Raw genomic sequence first — 21,877 nt, 5'->3', positions numbered from 1 at the left:
CGTTCAAAACCACCTTACCTCATACTCTTCAGTACTTAACAGAAACCTTAGATTTTATTTGGACAGGACCAAGCCTCTCAGAAAATCTGAACAGCTGTTAGTTGGCTTTGCTGCAGGGACAGAGAGTAAGGCCATTTCAAAGCAAACCATTTCTAAATGGATAGCCCGTTGTATTCATTTCTGCTATAAGCACTATGGAAAACCTACCCCACAGGGGATATGATCACATTCCACCAGGGCTGCATCTACCTCTACAGCCTTCCTCAGAGGAGTCCCTACCCGGGACATCCTAGAAGCTTCTATCTGGAGCTCTGTACATGCCTTCACCAAGCATTACCATATGCCTATTTTTTCTAAATCCAGAGCTGGTTTTGCCACTGCAGTCTTGCAGGGTTTAATAGCTGGTCCTAATGCTCTCTAAATTACTCCTCCCTTCCTTAGCTTTGGGAATCAACCCAAATGTAATGACTGCAACAGTGAATCACGAAGAACATAGTACAGTTGTGTACACTTACCATAAATGTAGATGTTAGAGTATATTCACTGTTGCAGTCCTGGTTACCCTCCCTCCAGCCCCCTGACTTCTCTTGGCTCTACCCTCCTTGTTTGGTGGTTTTAAGCTTTCTGGTGTATTTGTTTTTTGTTGGAGGTGTAACCTAACATATATTTGCTTCCCATTATGGGGGCACTTGACATCTGGAGCAAGAAAAACTGATGTAATGGCGTCAGCTGCATGTTTTACACCCCTGACGACCTGTCGTCATGTAAGAGACAGCATCCAAAGCAGGAGTCCAATACTTTGATATTCAGGCCGACTGAGGGCTACCTGCAGGCAGATAACCCAAATGTAATGACTGCAACAGTGAATACACTCGAACATCTAGATTTATGGTAGGTGTACACAACTGTACTTCCTTTCTTTGTAATGCCACTTTTGATATTTGTGCTGCCATAGTGTGGTATTTCATGAACAAAGTAGTTTGATTTTTATCAAATGGAATTTAGGAAGTTTGATTTGAGTAATGTAGAAACTTTAGTTATGTCAAAGCTGGTGTAATTTACTTTGCATCACTTGAATAATGAAGTTACTTTGTGCTTTTTCCTTTTCAGACTTGTTTCTTCCTTTTACTGTCTTGCAGGACATACAAACATAAGTGCTGTTTTGAACTCTAGGTCTTATTTTGAGGCTGCTTTTAATCCGTGGTATATTATGGTTGTGGTCACACAGGATGCTTAGTTTGATTTGCTGTGCTTTCTTGACATCTGGCTGCAGCTGAAGTCTTTCTGGTTACAGAAGTAACTTCTGTTTCTGTAACGCAGGTTTGCACATTCATTTATTTGAAATTCCGTTTCAAGAAAGAGGCAGTTTACCTTTAGTAAAATGTGACACTGGAGGAGTTCCCTTATGAGCTGATGGAAAACTGTTTGCATCATTACCTCTGTGTTTTATCTCCATTGGTTGTATATCTCTCATACGTGTTCAGAAATACGTTCATGTTAACCTGCACTGTTGGAGTCTCTGCTAGTGACAAATGCCTATAATATTTAGTATCATCACATTGTATAAGTATTCTTTAAAATGGTGTAAAAAATTTTAGGTCATTGAATTATGGTTTATATAAATCGTGTGTATGTATATATATAATATGTATATATATATAATATGTATATATATATATATATATATGTATGTATCTATATATATCTAAAATGCATATATGCATTTATATATAAAACACACGCACGCACTCCAGCACAATCTAAAATTTCTTCAGTATTGCATCAGTGTAGTACAAGCATAAGCAATTCTTCACTTTAAGTACAACTCAATTTAAAGTCACAGGCAGCCAAATTCTATTCCTAATAAACTTAAACACCATATATGTCATACATAACATCTATGAAATTTCCCCATACAAACATGTTTACTTATATAAAGGAGACACACACACACACACACACACACGCCTAAATTAAAATAGAAAGAGAACGAAATTTAAAAATAAAAGACTCAATATTGCTACACTTTAAAAGTAAAGGTTGCATAACTGATGAGTTATGCAGAGAATTAATCGCTGAGGATCCTGAACCCCAGACTTCTTATATTCTCCCCAAAATACATAAAACTATTCCTCCCCCAGGAAGACCTATAGTATCAGGTAGGGGATCTTTGACCGAACCGATTTCCATGTACTTAGAACAACAATTGAAGCCCCCTTTGGTATTAATAAGGGCCAGATTGAAAAATATGAATGAGTTTTTGAGACTGATAAATGACCTGCAAGTTTCTAATGATTCTTATTTTTATGCACATTAGACATCCAGTCTCTATATACCAGTATCCCACATTCGGGTTGTATTTTTGCAGTTCGATAATGGCTTAGGGAATTTGGTCATTATTCGGTGGAACATTGTGAGTTTCTTGTCACTTTGGTGAAATTGGTTCTGGAACATGTGTTCTATTTTGCTAAGCAATATTACCTGCAGCTTAAAGCCACCGCAATGGGGACTACTTTTGCCCCTAAATGGTTTGCCTTTTCTAACATTCCGTGCCCCATCTCCTTTCCCTTTCCCGACTTCTCTTCCCGAATGAAGTAGGTAGTCAAAATAGAGGTTGAAAACTTCTTTGCGAGAAAAAACATTCAGGAGTGCCCAGCAGACCAGAAAGAGTCTGAGGCTTATTCCCAATTTTTTTTTTTTTTAGTTTTTAAGACTCTGTCCGGTTCGATTCTCAGCTAGAGCGTCTTCTGCATGGAGACATGCAGGAATGGGCGTACCTTCGTTGAAGGTTGTGAGTCAGGACTGGCAAGCCGGTACGTTAAAATCAACTTCCAATCATTAGCAGACCGGAGTTCCGCTATGGCGACCCCTAACCATGAAAAGCCGAAAGACACAAGTGGCCTATACTTGTTTGTAATTAAAACAAATTCGGATGGTCAAAGTGCAGTAGATCTTTTTAAAACTAACTTCAGGAGGGACATTAGCTGTGCTGTTTGGCTCTCTGGGACATCTATTTACATGTAAAGATAGCTTGAGCATCCAAGGTGTTGATGTGCTTCAGGACCAAAGCCGGTCATTATCATTTCCCAGCTGTTTTGTTTGGTCTCGAGACAGCTCCCAGCTTGTTCACCAAATATATCTACTGAGACTGAATAGGATCATAATGTTCTCGTACTTGGACAACTACTTCCAAGTTACCACTGCTAAGCAGTCTGTAACTCGCATGAGATTACTTCATCTTTTTTTCAGTCCTTGTGAACATTAGTGAATACAGCAAGGTCTCACTTGGAGCTGTCCCAAGCACAAGTATTTATAGGCTGCCACCCTGACACAATTCTGAATTTAACTCTGCTCTTTCCAGAGTGTGCACTATTAAGACAGCAGTGTAATTCCTGTTGCAGCATCCCAGTCCATCAGCAGCTTTAGTCCTGAAGGCCTTTGGCTTTATAGCAACAGCTATTCACTTGGTGCTTTTAGCAAGGTTGCTATCTTACAGTGGACTTGAGCACAGTGGCTTCAGTCATTGAGTGACATGGATCAGGTTATTTGGATATAGGAGTGTTTTATTGAAAATCTTTTTATCTTGATTTCCTTTTGCTTCAGGGAGTACCTCACATAAATATCCTTTTTCAAGAGATGAAGCACTATACAGCAGTTTGAAGAAACAAAGTGAAATGTTTGTATATACACTGTCTATATCTCCTAAGGGAGTTAAATTGTGACTTTTTTAATGGAGCCTTTTCAGTGGGGGTGATGTGCAGCAGATTGTTAGTTGTATGTAATCCATGTTTGAGTGGTGGTACATTCTGTACTGAAGCACTAACTACTTTTTGTTTACTCTACAGCATCATCTGCTAGCATTGACAGAAGTGCTCCTCTTGAAATAGGTCTTCAGCGATCTGCACAAGGTACATGTTTTATTTACTAGTTATTTGCCATATATGACTACACATGGTTATATTGGGGATGTCTGCTAAAATGTTTTCTATTTCTCTTTAGTTAAACGAGCAGCAGAGGAAGTGTCTGCAGAAGCAAAGAAGCCAAGGGTTGAGGTAATGGCCATTAGACAATATAAGAATTGCAGCTAAATGTAAATGAAGCGATTCATAAAAGCATTTTTATGTGCTGGAAGAAATAATTCCAATATGTTTTTAAAACATATGTCATAAGTCTGTTTTTTTTTTTTTTTTTTTTTTTTAGTTTACCATTCCTTATTGGGGTACGCAGCAAGAGCTCTACATGCATCTGATTTTATTTTGTGGGTTATTTTGGGGGCTTTGTCCATATTATATTTTTATATTGGTTGCACGTCAACTTAAAGTGATTTTAATAATTGTTATTGTGTATAGCAAGTATGGGTTCTGTTTTAGAAGTATTTGTCATCTGTTTTCCTAAATTACTTCTGTGCAAGGCCATCTTTGAGTTTAGTATCTCTTTAAGGCCTCAGTTTTTACCTGGTTGGTGAGCTGAAGACTAATTTTCATGTCTCTCTCAGAAAATCAGGTAATGACACTGAATGAGCTGGCAGAATTTTTTCATTCCTGAGCTTACTATCTCAGGCACTTCCATCTTCAGTCATTGTATAGTAGTAGTTTAGGTAAGTGTTGGAATTTCTTCTCTCTGTCTCTCTCTCACTCTGCAGACTTAAAGGAACAGTCTTGTCTTCTGGCACCCCAGCTTCAACAGCTTATCTTCTGCAGACCAGTTAACTCTACCAGCTCACTGGTAGTAGTCTGAGGTCCAATGTTCTTTTGTACCTTAATGGTATAATTGGGCAGAGAGCAGCAAATTATTTTGTTCTGATCCTTATTGTGTTTATAATCCATCAATTCTAGTTATAAAGATACAGGGGGAGATCGTGGTTTCGTCAACATAGTTTAGTGGTGCACTAAAGGAAGCATTTTGTTCTAGTCCCAGCTATTCCTGAAGGCTTTGCATTGGGGCTTATTTAACATCAAGAAAGTTTGTGAAGGCTTTGAGGTACATGTCAGTATGCATCCTAATGAATAAAGGGAAGGAACAGGAAACTGGAAACTTTGACAGTCAATGTTGAGGAGTGATAGGCCAGTTAATTCCCATATGACAGATTAGCAGATGGCGCAAGATGAAATTGAAGAGAATGTACCACAGGAAGATGCTCTAGAATGCCCACTGGAAATAGAAAACAAAAAATGTGCCCTTAGTTTAGAAGAAAACGAGCAAAGAGAACAATTGCTTGATTTAAGAGATATAGATTAAGATCAATGAAAGAAATAGACTGCCGAAGGTCAGTAAAACCCGAAATGAATGCAGTAATTTGGACTTTCCATAGAAATCCATGCAGTATAACAGAAGTAAACATGATATATTACTATGCAGCTAAATTAAAAACTGATAGTTTTACCACAAGAACACAGGGTAGTGAGGGAAAGGAAGGGGAAAAACTGAACATTGTCATGGAAGTATTGAATAGAGAAAACTACGAGGCAGTTAAGACAAGAATTTTCACTGTTAGAAGGATATAGAAGAGGGAACAGATCAACAAAAATACTGTGAAAGACATAATAAAAGTTATGTGTAGTATTAGAACAGACCAGGATCTATCATGCACTATCGCAAATAAGCTAAAAATGTCAGCGCATGCGGAAAAACTTACATGATAAACAGATAAATATAAAGGAAAAGTACAAATAAGTAATTTATTGACCCAAAAAAGTTTTACAGACAATTGGGAAACAAGGTGAAAGGAATTGAAAGACCATCAAAAAAATTAGAAATATATACATTTTGGAGAAGTACTTATGAAGATCCTGTTAAATGTAACAAAGATGCTAAATGGATAAAAGTAAAATAAAGAATAAGCTTAAAGGTACAGGATATGAAATGGGATGAAGTAACAGCCAGAGGGTTTGAAACAAAGGTATGAAAAGTCTCCAATTGGAAAACACCAGGCCCAGATGCAGTACCCAACTTCTGGTTAAAAGTATTAACATCTTTGCACAAAGATTTTAGCTATGAGTAAGAACTACTTTTATTTGCCCCCTGAACAGACACCAGCCTGGCTAACAGGAAAAAACAATGCTCCTACTTAAGAGGGAACCTGCAAGCTACCCTAAAAACTATAGACCCCAGTAACTTGCCTTCTGACGACATATAAACTATACGCTGGAATTGATGCCGACAGAGTTTATAGTCATTTAAAAGAAAACTCTGTTATGGCAGTAAAACAAAAGGGCAATAAAAGAAATTCATATGGAACAAAGGATCATTTGTTGTTGGTCATACTGAAGAACTGTAAAAAGGGGAAGAATCTCAAGTATGGCATGGATTGACTACAAAAAAGCATTTGATAGTATCTCATGTTCATGGATGAAAGAGTGCTTAGAAATGTATGAGATACACCCTACACTGATAGGCTACATTGCAGTGACCATGAAACCGTGGCAGACCACTTTGCAATTAAGTCATGATAAAGGGCAGATTGTTATCCCAGGGATAAAAATTCAAAGGGGGGTATTCCAGGGTGACTGTCACTGCTTCTATTCTGCCGTGCCCTTAACCCATTAAACTGTTATTTGGCTCCTAGAAAACAACAAAGTGTAAAGACTTCTCATCTTGTCTTTGTTGATGATTTAAAACAGTATAGCTCATCAGATGAGGAACTGAAAGTACAATTACAAGTTGTCAAAACTGTTTCCGGTGATAAAAGAATGTCATTTGGTCTTGATAAATGTGCAAAAGCAACCTTTAAAGCAGGAAAACTGCAGCACCAGGAAAACTATCAGTTTGGGACAATGTTATATAAAAGAACTTGTGCAAGAGGGAGTATATAAATATTTGGGTATTGATGAAGGATCAACAGTAAAACATGAACAAAGGTGAATAAAACTTGGTAAGGAATACATTAGAAGGCTTAAATTAAACCTGAAAACGGTGTTGATGTCTAGGAACAAAATCCTGAAAACAGCATCGATTAGGAACAAAATCCAAGCTATAAACCAGTGTGCTTTTCCTGTCCTAACTTACAGTTTGGGAGTGATTGACTGGCTGGATAGAGTAGATAAGAAAACAAGAAGTATGCTTCATGCTTACCAGATTTATAAAAATCAGTGCATAACAAAATTATGTATTCCCCGTTCTGAAGGAGGGATAGGCCTCTTTGAAATTGATTGCATTTGTAGATCTGCAATCGTGGGACTCCACACACATCTGTTGACCTGACAAGACCCAAAAGTAGTGAAAGTTTTGAAACATGAGAATAAATCTAAGATGACTTCTCTGCTTAATCTAGCAGAAGCATATCGGCATCAAGCAGGAATGGAAATCAAACCAGAAGTAGATAAAAATCAGGCAGCAACTGAATGTGCCAGGGAACAAAAGAAGGGAAGGGAAGGTGAAGGGACCAGATGAGAAGGCAAGAAATGTGGAACATGCATAAATATTGGTTTTCTTCGTGTTTCGCTGTTGCAGTCATCACATTTGGGTTAACCCTGCCAGGGTAGCCCTTGACTTGCCCGAATAACAAAGACTTAGTATTTCTGCATTGGTTGCTGTCGCTTGAGGACTGACGTCAGGATGTCAGTAGTATAAAGCAAGGCAGCAGATGCCATTACACCAGTCTTTCTTGCCGTGGAGCCCGAAGCAGAAGCAGTTAGCACGAGTGCCGGTCGGCCACTACCAGAGTTTCGTCTACCGCATTGAGGTTGAAGTCTTCTAAAGCTAAGTACCTCGTTGAGGATCCTTTTTCTTGCACTAACCGATGTCAGAAAAAGTTGTTAATTGTCTCGCCTGTGGAAAACAAATACCACACAGACTTCCACTCTTACTGTGTCATTTGTCTAGGCCCAGACCACGACGTCCCTTGTCACTTCTGTGCTTTGTTCAATGCCAGAACTATCCGTCGTCGGGTCCGTATTGTAGCCAGATATTTTCCCTTACAGTCCTCTAATTCTGATGTGCCTTCGGTAAGCCATCCAACAGCAAATCTGAAAAAACGTAAAGATCAAGACAGACCACAAGGGTCCAAACCTACAGACGATGCTTCTGTTAAGCTAGTCGTTAGTTCTCAGTCCTCAGTGAAGCGCTTTTGCAGCCCCTGATGCCTGCTTCTGTTGATTCGCAGACAGCTATTGAGACCACTTCGGAGTCTGGTATGCTGCAAAACTCTTCTTCGATTAAGGATTCTGCGGAAGTTTCAACCTTGGACTGGTCTGGAGCTGCTGAGCAGGCACCACCTTCCGAGGAAGTTCTTTGCACTACCGAATCTCGACACAGACGTCTTCTTTTGCGACTGCCATTCTTTCCAAAACTATCGAGTTTCTTAGGCCCAGGGTACAAACCACATCAAGAAAGACACCCCACTCTCAGGTTCCTGCTATCTTGCCTCAGTCTCAAATGCTTAAAATGGCTGAAGACTTTATGCTGATCAGGGGAAGCCAAGCTACCCCCCCTCCAAAAGGAAGAGATCTGTCCCCTGTAGTTTTGTCTGAACAAGAGTCAGATGAATCTGATGCATCTGAATATGAAGACTTGCAACCCCTCTCTACTTATGAGGATTCTGATGTAGAGGATTCCATCCTTTCAGCCTCTCCCCCAGATGATTTTTCCTTTGGGGAAACCCTGCATACCTTAAGAGAACATTTCGAATGGGAGAGTCAGGACTACTCTCAGTCTAAAAAGAGACTCTGGGGAATTCCTAGATCTTCCACAACACAGACCTTTGGCCATCCCCTCAGTCCTGGATGGTGTGGAGGATGTTTTCCTCCAATCCAGCTGGACTCCTGACACCCTTCTGCCTGTACTATAGGGTCCCTGACTCCCACAAATATCTTTTTTAAAAATCCTACTGCTTACCCTGAGGTTATTTCTCAAGGGCCAAAAGGAATTAAAGCACCCTCTGCTAAGAATCCCACCCCCTCAGAAGAGATTCGCAAGCTTTGGACAGATGTGGTAAGAAAGTATACACCTCAGCTACTTTTGCCATCAGGGCACAAAACTGTCAGTTCCATATGCTGAAATTTCAGCAACATACCTTGGAACTTCTTAAACAGAAAATGTCATCCTTTCCTGCTTGGGCAGAATCTAAAGATTTACCGGAGTTAATGCATTCTGCAAGTCAAGTAACTGAACACACATTGCACTGTGGTTTTGATGCCCTAGAAGCTTCTTACAGGGCAGCAGTCAGTGGATCTGTCATTAGAAGGCATGCATGGCTTAATGAACAGCCCCTGCCAGATCATGTCAAATCTAAATTGTTGTATGCCCCCCTGCATAAAGATAACTTAATTTGGCACTAATGCAGAAACGGTCTTAACAATGGAAGAATAAGCAAAATCCATGCAAACAGTTACGGATTTCTTGCAGGCCCAGCCCCCTAGGTGCAGCAGGCATTTTCCTTCCAAACACTGGTCCTTTCCTGCTCACGGTAAGCCAGCCCAGCCAAGGCCCTGTGGAAGCAGAGCCCACCAGACAGCAGCCCCGGGGAATGCAGAGGTCTAAGCAGTGGACTACCACCACTTCAAAACCAGGGAGTTCTAAGCCACCCTCTTATGGTAAAAACTCAGTGTTTCATCTCCTCCACCCCCTTCCTCTGCCCACCTTAACTTACCCCTAGGAGTAAAATTCTTCTTTCACTGAAGCACCTGGGCCACCATTACCAAGGACCACTGGGTTCTGAACATTGTGTCTCAGGGATACAAATTTCCCTTCCACACCCTTCCCCAAAAGGGTTCCCAGATCTACCACCAAATCAGTGGCAGAGGCTCAAAAGCAAATCCTTTCCCTGCTCTCTGAGGGCAGTAGAGCACGTTCCTGCAGAATAGATAGGCCAAGGTTTCTACTCCAGACTTTTTCTGGTGCCCAGGAAAGAGGGCACCTGGTGCCCCATCCTCTATTTGTCCATTCTCAACACCTTCCTGGTGATCCCAAAATTCCGAATGCTCACCCTCCAGCAGCTGCTACCCATGCTCTTCAAGGATGCTTGGCTAGCCACCCTAGATTTAAGAGGCCTACCTCCACATTCCTATCGGGGAATCCTGCAGGAACATATCTCTGCTTCAGGGCAGGACCTCAACACTTTCATTTCTCTGCACTTCCCTTTGGCTTATCTACTGCTCCCAGAGGTTTCACAAACTGTCTGGCTCTGGCCATTGCCTTTTGCAGACAAAGAAATGTTTAGATTTACCCATACTTAGACTGCCTTATTCAGGCAGACACCCAAGAGAAGCTGCTCAAGCACCTGGCCTTTGTAAAGAACCTGCTAACCTTCCTAGGGTACACATTCAACAAAAAGAAATCCAAACAGGTGCCCGCCCAAAGGATAATCTTCCTGGGAGCAAGTCTGGCATACCTTACTCCAGCGAAACAAGTTTTCTTGACAGCCTACTTCTATCAACTAGCCAGGCCGCAGTTATCTGCAAGGAAGATCCTGCAAGCTCTGGGGTTCATGGCATCTTGCATACTGCTCATTCCATATGCCAGACTGCTTATGAGGAAACTTCAATGGTAACTAAAGAGCCTTTGGTGCCAGCACACTCAAGACCTGGAAACTGTTCTACCTATAATTCCTTGCTTCAGAAAAGATTTTCTTTGGTGGGCAACAGCATGCTCCTACAACAAGGGAAGGCCTTTTTCCCCAGAACCTCACCACAGATGCATCAGGCTACGGTTGGGGTGAACTCCTGGATGGCAGGTGCATACAGGGCCAATGAAGCCCACAGCAAATCCCTCTGCACATCAGTCAAAAAGATATGATGGCTGTGCAGCACGCCTTGATAGCTTTCAAGCCCCTTCTCTCTCCAGGGGCTTTCCTTATCAAAACAGACAACACCATTGTGATGTGGTACATCAAAAAGCAGGGAGGGACTGCTCACTCCTACCCTCGATGTAGGTCGCCATGAGCTTTTGGCACACAGTCTCTGCCATGCAAATACACCTGTTAGCACAATTGCTGCCAGGCGCTCTCAACTCTCTAGCAGACCAGTTAAGCAGAAATCTTCTATACCCACACGAGTGGCAATTCAATAGAAGTACCTTCACCCTAATAACTCAGAAATGGGGAATCCTGAAGGTCAATCTCTTTGCCCCCCCACACCAACCATCAGCTCACCAAATTCTGCTCCGGGGAGCATCTCTGCATGGCTTGAAAAGTGGATGCCCTGTCCTTCCCCTGGGTCAATCTATCGGTCTGTGATTTTCCTCCCCTACCTCTCATCTCCAGGGTACTGCTCAAAATAAGGGAGGAAAAACCAAGGACCATTCTTACAGCTCCAGACTGGCCCTGCCAGCACTGGGTACCCCTTGCTACACAGCCTGTCCTTGCTATCCCCCATGGCATCTTCCTCAGATTCCAAACCTTCTGACCCAGAGGGAAGGGGAGTTCTTGCATCCCCAATTGCAGACACTCAGTTTGGTAGCTTGGCTTATTCCTTAACCCCAAACCAATCTGCCAACCTCAGTAAACAGTTTCTAGATGTTAACTGTGAAGCCAGACGTCCTAGCACCAGAAAGTCTTACGCTTATAAATGGAAAAGGTTCTGCACCTGGATCCAGGCTAAGGGAGACAATATGGCACAGCCTTCCCTCCCTCTCATCCAAGATTGCTTAGCTGACCTACTACACAGTGGCCTCTCTTCTATAAAAGTTCATGTCTCTACTATTTCTGCTCATTTTCCCACTGAGCAGCCCCCTTTCTCTCACACCCTTTGATCAAACAGTTTCTAAGCAGGGTTATCAACTTGCGGCCACCCACATGGGTACCAACACCAGCTTGGGACCTTAACTTTGTATTGGAAAAGCTCACCCTGCCCCCTTTCGAACCAGCTTCTTCTGCAGAGCTAAAATTTCTCTCCTGGAAGACAGCTTTCCTTTTGGCCATCACTTCAGCCAGGAGAGTCTCTGAGCTGCAAGGACTAATGGCTGTGGAACCCTTCATCATCTTTCATGCAGACAGGGTATCCCTCAGGACTAACCCATTCTTCCTGCCCAAGGTGGTGTCCGGTATGGCTCTCAACCAATCCATTCATTTGCCCATCTTTTTTCCTAATCCCCAGAACAAAGGGGAAAGGATTCTTCACTTTCTAGATGTGCACAGACAGGTCAGATTCCATCTAGACAGGACTGGTCAGAAAGTCTGATCAGTTGCTGATTAGCTTTGCTACGGGGTCAGAAGGCAAAGCCATCTCCAAAAAAAAAACGTTTCCAAATGGATAGCACACTGCATCCATTTCTGCTACAAACAGCATGGAAAGCCTCCCCCCAAGGGCGTCGGGGCACACTCCACCAGAGCAGCCTCCACCTCTGCAGCTTTCCTCCAAGGAGTCCCCACCAGGGACATTCTGGAGTCTGCCACCTGGACGTCTGTTCACACTTTTACCAAGCATTACCACCTGCCTCTCTTCTCCAAATCCAGGGCAGGGTTTGCCTCTGCAGTCTTGCAGGGCATCCTAGCTAGCTCCTAGTTTCATTGATTGTCTCCACCCTTTTCCTCAGCTTTGGAAATCAACCCAAATGTGATGACTGCAACAGTGAATCACGAATAACCTAGTACAGTTGTCTATATTTACTATAAATGTAGATGTTTGAGTGTATTCACTATTGCAGTACTGGTTTCCTACACTCCACCCCCTTTTTCTTCTCTACAGTGAATACACTCTAACATCTACCTTTATGGTAAGTGTACACCACTGTACTTTTCAAGTATAGAAACCTCCTGGAAGAACCTCATGTTGATCAGGGACGAACACACGAATGGTTAAGTAGAGGCGAATTCAAACCGAGATTAAAGGTTAATACTGATGGCCCAAGATAGTGGGCTATGTACACGCTGCTTTACAATGTAGGTTTTGTAAAACAGAATTGGAAACATTTGCACACCGTGTTGCTGGGTGTGACCTACTAATGGCAGGACTGTGTAGTAAAAGGCATAATCTGTCCAACACTTTTTGGGGCTAGTCAATCACTCCAAAACTGTATGTCAGGCCAGGAAGAGCGAATGGATTTATAGCTCTGATCTTGTTCCTAGAGCTCCGTGTTGATGTTCGTGTTTCACTGTTGCAGTCATTACACTTTGGGTTATCCTGCTGGCAAGCTACCCGCAGTCTGCCCAAATTTCAAAGTCCTGGTCCGGCTTCGGTTGCTGTCGCCTCTTCCCTGACGTCAGTGCGCCAGGGGTATACAAGATGCAGCCGACACCATTTTCTTCAGTCTTTCTTGCCGTGCGGTGCCCGAAGCAAAAGCAGTTCGCAAGTGCCGGTTGGCCGACTCCTGAGATTTTCATAATTGAATTTTAATAAAGCTAAGTGCGCCATTGGGGAAACTTTTTTCTTGCTCCAGACCGATGTCAGAAAAAAGTTAATTGTATTTCTTGTGGGAAGCAAATACTGCATAAGGATTTTCATTCTTACTGTATTCCTTGCCTAGACCCTGACTACGACATTCCTAGTTGTCTGTTTTGTGCTAGATTTAACCAACGCGCTATTAAGCGTCGGTACGATTTTGCATTAAGCTATTTTGGGCGAAGATCTAATTATACAATGTCGTTGGATAGCCATCCGACTACCAGAGTTCACAAAAAATGCAAAGAAAAGGACAAGCAACCAAGGTCCAAAACCGATGAAGCTTCTCCTAAGCAAGTTGCCGGTTCTCAGTGAGGTGCTATCGCAGCCCCTGACACGTGCTACTTTAGAGTCGCAAGCTGCTACCAACTCCCCAGGCCGCTGGAAACTCAAGGTATTGGAGCTTCTGAGACTATTCCTTCAGATGGGTCTGGAGCCGCTGAGCAGGCATCTGCTTCTGAGGGTGTATTCAGACCTAAACAATTGTATATTAAACCTGCAACAGGAATTTCGATGGTGGGCCAAGGCTTGTAACCAAAACAAGGGACAGCCATTCTCACTACCCTCAGTCAGGCAGAGCCTAACGGCGGATGCATCGGATTATACCTGGGGGGCACACTTGGCAGGAAGAGGCATTCAGGGTACCTGGTCCACAAACCAAAAGCATCTACATATCAATCAAAAAGAGATGCTAGCTGTTCAAAATGCCCTGACAGCCTTCAAGGACCTACTTCATCCGGGACAACTACTGATAGACGGACACCACCACGGTCATGTGGTACATAAACAAGCAGGGAGGCACTCATTCTTACCCCCTGTGCAGACTAGCCGTGGCTTTATGGGTCACAGCATTGACTTACCAAGTTCAAGAAACAGGAAAAACCCAATACAGGGTAAAACGAAGAATCACCAACAAAACAGTTCAGACCACTGCAAAACGAATCCACGGAGAGCCAGTGTATTGTAGAAAAGGCTTTAATGAAGCATATATGATGTAGTATACCATAATATAAGATTTAATATATAACAAGGTTAGATAATTTTAATGATTCAAAATATTTTAGGTTGGGCATTGCAACTGTTTTATTTTATTTTACTTTTTATTTTGTACTATCAATGTACTAAGGATTGATGGAATGGTAGTGTTCGTTTAAGGATGTTATAAGCTTAATTAATGTATTAATTAATGTATTATTGAATTATTGTGGTGATCAAATTACTATTTAAACTTGGTGTCTTTTGACTGAAATGTTTGACTCTGATGCCACAGTTTTGTTGGTGAAAGCGCTAAGTCTTCATTAAAGCCTTTTCTGCAATACACTGGCTCTCCGTGGATTCGTTTTGCAGTGGTCTGAACTGTTTTGTTGGTGACTTATCAAGTTCATCTGCAGGCACAATTCCTGCCAGGAAAGGAAAATACTGTGGCAGATGAACTAAGCAGAAACCTCATGGATCCCCACGAGTGGCACCCGAATCCACAAGTTTTCAACATAATTAAATGGGGACACGTAGACATAGATCTATTTGTCTCTCCTCAAAACAATCAACTAAAAAGATTCTGCACAAGGACTTATCACAGACAAGCTTGGAAAGTGGACGCCTTATCTTTCAATCACAGACAAGCTTGGAAAGTGGACGCCTTATCTTTCAACTGGACAAAACCTATCAGTATATGCCTTTCCTCCACTTCCTCTCCTCCTTAAGGTACTCCTAAAGGTCAGGCAGAAGAAACCAAAAATGATTCTGATTGCCCCAGACAGGCCCCACCAGTACTGGTATCCGATCTTAAGGAACTTGTCCCAATGCCCAGCCTGGACCTTACCTCAAATACCTAATCTACTGTCCCAGCAAAACAATCCAATTCTGCACAGCCAACTCAGGACCCTGAACCTGGCAGCATGGTGGATAATGTAGCCATACAAAACCACACCTCTTAGTAAAGCTGTGATGGATGTCATTTTAGAAGCCAGAAGGCCTAGTACTAGAAAATCCTTTGCTGGGAAATGGAAGAGATTTTGCGCTTGGAACCAAGCTCAAGGAATTGATACTGCTGTCCCAAATATTCCTCAGATTTTGCAGTATTTAACTGAGATGCTGGACAAAGGCCTATCTCTTTCATCAATTAAAATCCATGCCTCTGCCATTTCGGCTCATTACAATACAGAGCCGCCACTCTTTTCTCCTCCTTTTATTAAGGCAGTACCTCAGAGGAGCCAAAAACTTAAGGCCTCCAAGGAGAACGCCAGTACCTGCATGGGACCTCAATTATGTCTTGGAAAAACTCGCCTTACCGCCTTTTGAGCCAGCTGCTACTGCAGACATAAAGTTCTTATCTTGGAAAACAGCCCTGCTCCTAGCAATAACTTCTGCAAGACGAGTTTCAGAGCTACAGGCTCTCATAGCTGTGGAACCCTTTATCATTTTCTATCCAGACAGGGTCTCTCTGAGAACCAACCCTACATTTATGCCTAAGGTGGTATCCAGTGTAGCCCTTAACCAAACAATTCATTTGTCGACCTTTTATTCAAATCCACAGAACAAGGGGGAGAAAATTCTGCATTCTTTGGATGTACACAGACAACTTCCATTCTATTTGGACAAAACTAAAGTTTTCAGAAAGACAGAGCAATTACTAGTGGCATATGCCACAGCATCACAAGGAAAGGCCATCTCCAAGCAAACTGTTTCAAAGTGGATAGGTCACTGCATTCGTTTCTGCTACTCACAGCATGGCAAACCAGTGCCTAAGGGCATTAGGCCACATTCAGCCAGAGCTGCAGCCACTTCTGCAGCCTTTCTCAGGGGAGTACCAACTAAGGACATTTTGGAGGCTGCCACTTGGAGTTCAGTGCATACCTTTACAAAACATTACAGTCTGCCTCTTTACTCTAAATCCAGGGCAGGCTTTGACACTGCAGTTCTGCAGGGCCTCATAGCCACTCCTAATGCTGTTTAGCTCAAGCCCCCCAACCATAGCTTTGGGACTCAACCCAAATGTAATGACTGCAACAGTGAAACACTAAGAACATAGTACAGTTGTGTACACTTACCATAAATGTAGATGTTCGTGTGTATTCACTGTTGCAGTCCATGTTACCCACCCGCCATCCCCTTATTTTTACTGGAACTTATCTTTACTTCTCTAATCTATGCAACCTAGGTGGTGTATTTGCTTATTGATGAAAGTAAAGCTTATTTTGTTGCATGTATGTTTTATTTACATATTTTTAGCCTACCTTTTTGGAGGCACCTGGCATCTGGGGCAAGAAAAACTAAATAAAAATGGCGTCTGCTGCATCTTTTATACCCTTGACGACCTGACGTCAGAGAAGAGGCAACAGCAACCGACGCAGGACCCAAGACTTTATTTTTATTTTATTTATTTTACATTTGTTGACCGGGCTAGTCCAACTGGATACGTCCATTTTCAGTGGAGGCCCGGGGAGAAAAGCTCCATAGAGGGTAGTTATGACAAAAAACAACACACAGGAGATAAGAATACAAGGTAATACTTTCAAGGTCACATGAACAATAAAAAGGTTATACAGATAGTTTAAATAATTGAAGCATTCTTAGGTAGTTGGAGTACTCTAACTACAAATGAAGTCCCTTGAATTATGGGTTGGATAGATAGTAGCTGGCTGTTTGCTGCTAATCAGGATTAGAACATGGGCATAACCAATTAGATTTTAGTAGATCTTTGAGTTGTTTTTTGAATTGGTTGAGTGAAGTTTCGTGTCTTAGGTTGTTTGGGAGGGCATTCCAGGATTTTCCAATGGAGTTCGCATAGAGTGCTTCACCTCCTGAATTATTAGCTTTAATGGTTTGGATTTGAAGGTATTTGGAGGATCTAAGGGAATTAAGGTTAGAGTATGGAATGAATATTTTGGTCATTGCGGGGTTTTGTCAGGATGGTGTATAGTTTTGAATGCCTCAGTAAGTTGATTAAGTTTGAGAGTGTTAGGTAGTTCTAACCAGTGTAGTTTTCTAAGATTGTTACAGTGGTGTGTATGCGATAGGGCATTCCTGTTATAAATCTAGCTATGTGGTTGTAGGTTGTAGATAGTTTGTTTAGTTCTGTTTTATTAAGGAAGGAGAATATCGGTGAGGCATAGAGGAGTGTGGAAAGGAGGGGAGTCCTAGCAATGGTTAATTTAGTATGTGGGGTTAGGAAGTTCTTAATTCTATACATGGACCCGAGTTTCTTGTTTACCGACTTAATGGTCAGATTAATGTGAGTGTCAAATTTAAGCTTGTGGTCTAAGGTCACACCAAGCAGTTTGGTGTGAGAGACAGGGTCAATTTTGGTCCCATTATTGGATATTACATGAAAGTTGGGGCGATTGGAGGAAGGAGAATGATTTCCTTGAGGGGTGGGAGTGGTGGGGAAAAACAGAAGTAATTTGGTTTTGGATGGGTTAAGCAAGAGTTTTAGTTCCAAGAACCATTTTTCAACTAGGGAAAAACAGTTTTGGGTGGCGATTTGGTGTTTGTCAAGGGAGTTGTTGGAGCAGATCAGGGTGGAGTCGTCTGCATATTGTATGCAGGAGGCTCTGGGAATAATAGTGTGCAGATCGTTAATAAATAAAGAGAATAGTAGAGGACCAAGGATAGATCCTTGGGGAACACCGATATTTGTGGGGAGTAGGTCGGATAAGCTATTATCCCATAGCACAGCCTGATTTCTATGAGAAAGGTAGTCATTAAACCAGTCTATGGTATTCTTGCTAAGGTAGTATGCCTCCAGTGTGTGGATCAGCTGTTGGTGATTAACCATATCGAAGGCTTTGGAAAGATCAAGAAAGAGCGCCGAGGTTATTAATCTATTGTTACGATTGTGGTTTACGGAGTCAATAAAGGAAAGGAGGGCAGTAGTTGTGCTGTGATGGGGGCGAAAGCCGTGCTGGGTGTGAGACAGGAGATTGTTTCGAATAAGATGGGTAATGAGTTGCTTGTGAATGCAGCGTTCCATGATTTTTGCTAGTGGAGATAGTATAGCTATGGGTCTGTAGTTTGATGTGTCTGTGGAAGATCCACCTTTATGGAGAGGGATGATGTGGGAGATTTTCCAGATAGAGGGAATAGAAGCTTCTGATATGGTCCGGTTAACCAAGATAGAAACAGGGTAGGCTACGGCCTCAGATGCAATTTGTAGGTAGGTGGCTGGGAGTAAGTCAGCCGCTAAGGTGGTTGGTTTGAGTTTATTTAGGAGGGTTCTAATATAGGAGGTAGGTACGGGTTGCAGGTTGAAGGTAGGTTGAGTTTGGACTTTGGTTGAGGGTGTATCCAAGGGGGAAGTGGTAAGTTGGTTGGCCAGGGACTGAATGGATTCTGTGAAAAATGAATTAAAGGTGTTGGCTATTTCTCTAGGATCTTTACCAATTAATTTTTCAGGGGTAGGGGTGGTGGGTTTGCCTGGATGAAGGAGGTGATTAAAACCGGCCCAGAATTTCTTGGGATTATTCTGGTGTTTATTTTGGAGGTGGCAGTAATAGTGTTTTTTGTCAGACAATACGGCTGATTTGGTTGAATTTCTAAGTTGGAGAAACTTGATGCGATCTAGTGGGGTTTTAGAGGCTCTCCATTTATGCCAGGCCTTGTCTCGATGTTTAATTTTGGCTTTAGTGTCCTTTGTTAGCCAAGGTGCAATGCGAACCTTAGTTTTAGTGAGACGCTTAGGAGCGTGCGAGTCAAGTATTCTTAGGAAAGTGTTATTGAAATATAACACACTGTCATCTAAGGGTAATGTTTTTAGGATGGACCAATTACATGCCTTAAGATCTGCAATGAATTGGTCCAGGACGAAATTCTTACTGTTCCTGACTAGTCTGGATTGTGATTGATTTGAAGTAGGACACTTGTGCTTAATAATAAAAGTAATCAGGTGGTCACTAAGGTCGTTGGGAAGGGTCCCTGTAGTATAATTCATTGGGGCCTTGTTTGTAAGTATCCAGTCAAGGATGCTCTCTTTTTGTTGGGCACTACCCATTCTAGTGGGAGTTAGAATATTCTGCGAGAAGCCATGTAAGTTAATGGGGAGAGGATTTGGGAGTTCGGAATAGAGGGCCCAGTTTATATTAACATCCCCTAGTATTATCGTTTCTTGGGGATAGTTGGTGGCAAGCCAACTGAGGATTAGTTCGAGGTTTTCAATATTTTTGCCTGGTGGTAGATAAGTCACTATGAGATTAATACTTTTTTTATTATTAAGGCGAATCTTTAGAGCCATTAGTTCAAGGTTGTGGGCTTTTGGGGGTTGGAGTGGGTTCATGGTGATGTTCAGGGAGTTCTTGAACATAACAGCTATTCCCCCACCTTTTCTGGTTTTTCGATCACTCATAAGGATGCTATATCCAGGTGGGATAATTTCTTCATCCTTAGTGCATGGTTTAAGCCATGTTTCTGATAGACACATGATGTCAGGGAAGTGAGTTGCAAGCAAGGCATGTAAGCTGTGAATCTTATTAATACTTCTAAGGTTGAGATGGAGGATGAGGAGGGAGCCCACTAGGGTTCTGGTATCTTTCAGTGTTTTGGGGTCTAAGTCAGAGTTGGGATAAAGGAAAGATCATTGGAATTCAGGCCGACTGAGGGCAACCTGCCAGCAGGATAACCCAAATGTAATGACTGCAACAGTGAATACACAAACATCTACATTTATAGTAAGTGTACACAACTGTACTTTTTAAATCGTCGACAAAGAGGAGATGAGAAGTCATTAAACTTTGTTGTTTTCTAGGAGCCAAATTGTAGCTGTGGTCTAAGCAGTCATTAAACTTTGTTGTTTTCTAGGAGCCAAATTGTAGCTGTGGTCTAAGCAGTCAAGTAAACAGCTTACTGGAGTAATGGCAAGGCAGAATAGCAACGGTGACAGTCACCCTGGAATATCCCCCTTTGAATTTTTCTCGCTGGGATAATGATCTTTCCTTTATCATTGCTTAATTGCAAAGTGGTCTGCCCATGTTTGATGGTTACTGTAATGTAGTCAATCAGTGTTGGGTGTAACTCATAAATTTTGAAGCACTCTCTTATCCATGAATATTGGATACTATCAAATGCTTTTTTGTACTCAATCCATGCCATACTTAGTTTCTTCCCCTTTTTACAGTTCTCCACTATTACTTTATTTAATAACAAATGATCCTTAGTTCCATATTAATTTTTTTTATTGCCCTTTTGTTCTTCTGCCTTAATTGAATATTATTCTAAATGACTAACTGTCGACGTCAATTCCTGTGTATAGTTTGTCGTCGGAAGGCAAGTTATTGGTCTGTAATTTTTAGGGTAGCTTTGCAGGCTGTCTTAAGTAAGAGTATTGTTTTGCCTGTTAGCCAGTGTGGTTTCTGTTCTGGGTGTGCATATAAATAGTTCTTGCTCATGGCTAAATCCTCATGCAAAGATGTTAATACTTTTAACCAAAAGTTAGGTATTGCATCTGGGACTGTGGTTTTCCAGTTAGAGGCTTTTCTTAACTTGGTTTCAATCTTTCTGGGTGCTGTTTCATCCCATTTCATACCCTGTACCTTTATACTTCTTATCTTTCTTTTACTTTTAACCATTTAGCATCTTTATGTTCCACAGGATCTTCATAGATACTTCTCTATTGCACTATTAAGCGTCGGTGCACTATATGCACTATTAAGCGTCGGTTCGACTTTGCATTTCATTACTTTGGCCGAAGATTTAATTATATAATGCCGTCTGAACAGCCGACGATGGGAGTTGACAAAAAACGCAAGGACAAGGAAAAGGATAGGCATCCGAGGTCCAACACCGACAACGAGGCCTTCGTTAGGTCAGTCGCCGGTTCTCAGTGAGGCGCTTTCGCAGCCCCCGGCACCCGCTACCTCAGAGCCACAGGCCGCTTCCGACTCCCACATGGAGCCGACTGGGCCTCTGGATACTCAAGGTATTGGACACTCGGAAATCATTCCCTCAGATGGGTCCAGAGCAGCTGAGCAGGCATTGGCTTCTGAAGGTGTCTTCAGATCTACACAGTTATATGTTGAACCATCTTCAGCTTCAAAGACTAAAGCATCTCTAAAGACAAAGAAACAAGTACAGCATTCTCTTACTCAAACTTCCATGCCTAAAATACAGGTGCTTAAAATGGCCGAAGACCTAATTACTTTGATCAGGTGTTCCCATCCCCCTCCTGATAAGAGGCCTAGGCAAGAGACAGAATATGATTCTTCTGATCAGGTTTCTATTTCCTCTGATTTTTCTTCTGAACATGATTATTCTGTTCCTCCCTTTGAGGACTCTGATGCTGAAGAATCCATTCATTCAGCCTCTCCTCCTGAGGATTTTTCTTTTGGGGAAACCCTGCATACCATGAGGGAGCATTTCCACTGGGAGAGCCAAGATTACTCTGAATCTAAGGAAAGGCTCAGAGACTTTCTGCTACTTCCTCAGCACAGACCCCTTGCTATTCCACCTGTTCTAGACGTTGTAGATTATGTATTTTCAGAGTCCATTCTGTCCCCTGACTCTTTACCCCCTGCACCTGCTAAGCCAGACATATACTACAGGGCCCTGGATTCTTATAAATTCCTATATAAAAA

General features: G+C 42.1%; 1 protein-coding gene across 1 annotated transcript in view; it reads left to right on the top strand.

The window, feature by feature from the left end:
- Nucleotides 1-21,877, top strand: part of CDC73 (cell division cycle 73) — a 2,122,897-nt gene that overhangs the window by 282,795 nt on the left and 1,818,225 nt on the right. Inside the window, exons 4-5 of the mRNA XM_044085321.1 lie at nucleotides 3,846-3,908; nucleotides 4,000-4,052. Coding sequence (XP_043941256.1) covers nucleotides 3,846-3,908; nucleotides 4,000-4,052 — 116 coding nt within the window. The remainder of the gene's footprint in view (nucleotides 1-3,845; nucleotides 3,909-3,999; nucleotides 4,053-21,877) is intronic.

This window comes from Protopterus annectens, chromosome 10.part0, assembly GCF_019279795.1.
Source record: "Protopterus annectens isolate FY-2018-M chromosome 10.part0, PAN1.0, whole genome shotgun sequence".
In the NCBI taxonomy this organism is placed as follows: Eukaryota; Metazoa; Chordata; order Ceratodontiformes; family Protopteridae; genus Protopterus; species Protopterus annectens.
Note: the sequence above shows the minus strand (reverse complement) of the source record. Positions and strands in the feature narration are given on the sequence as shown.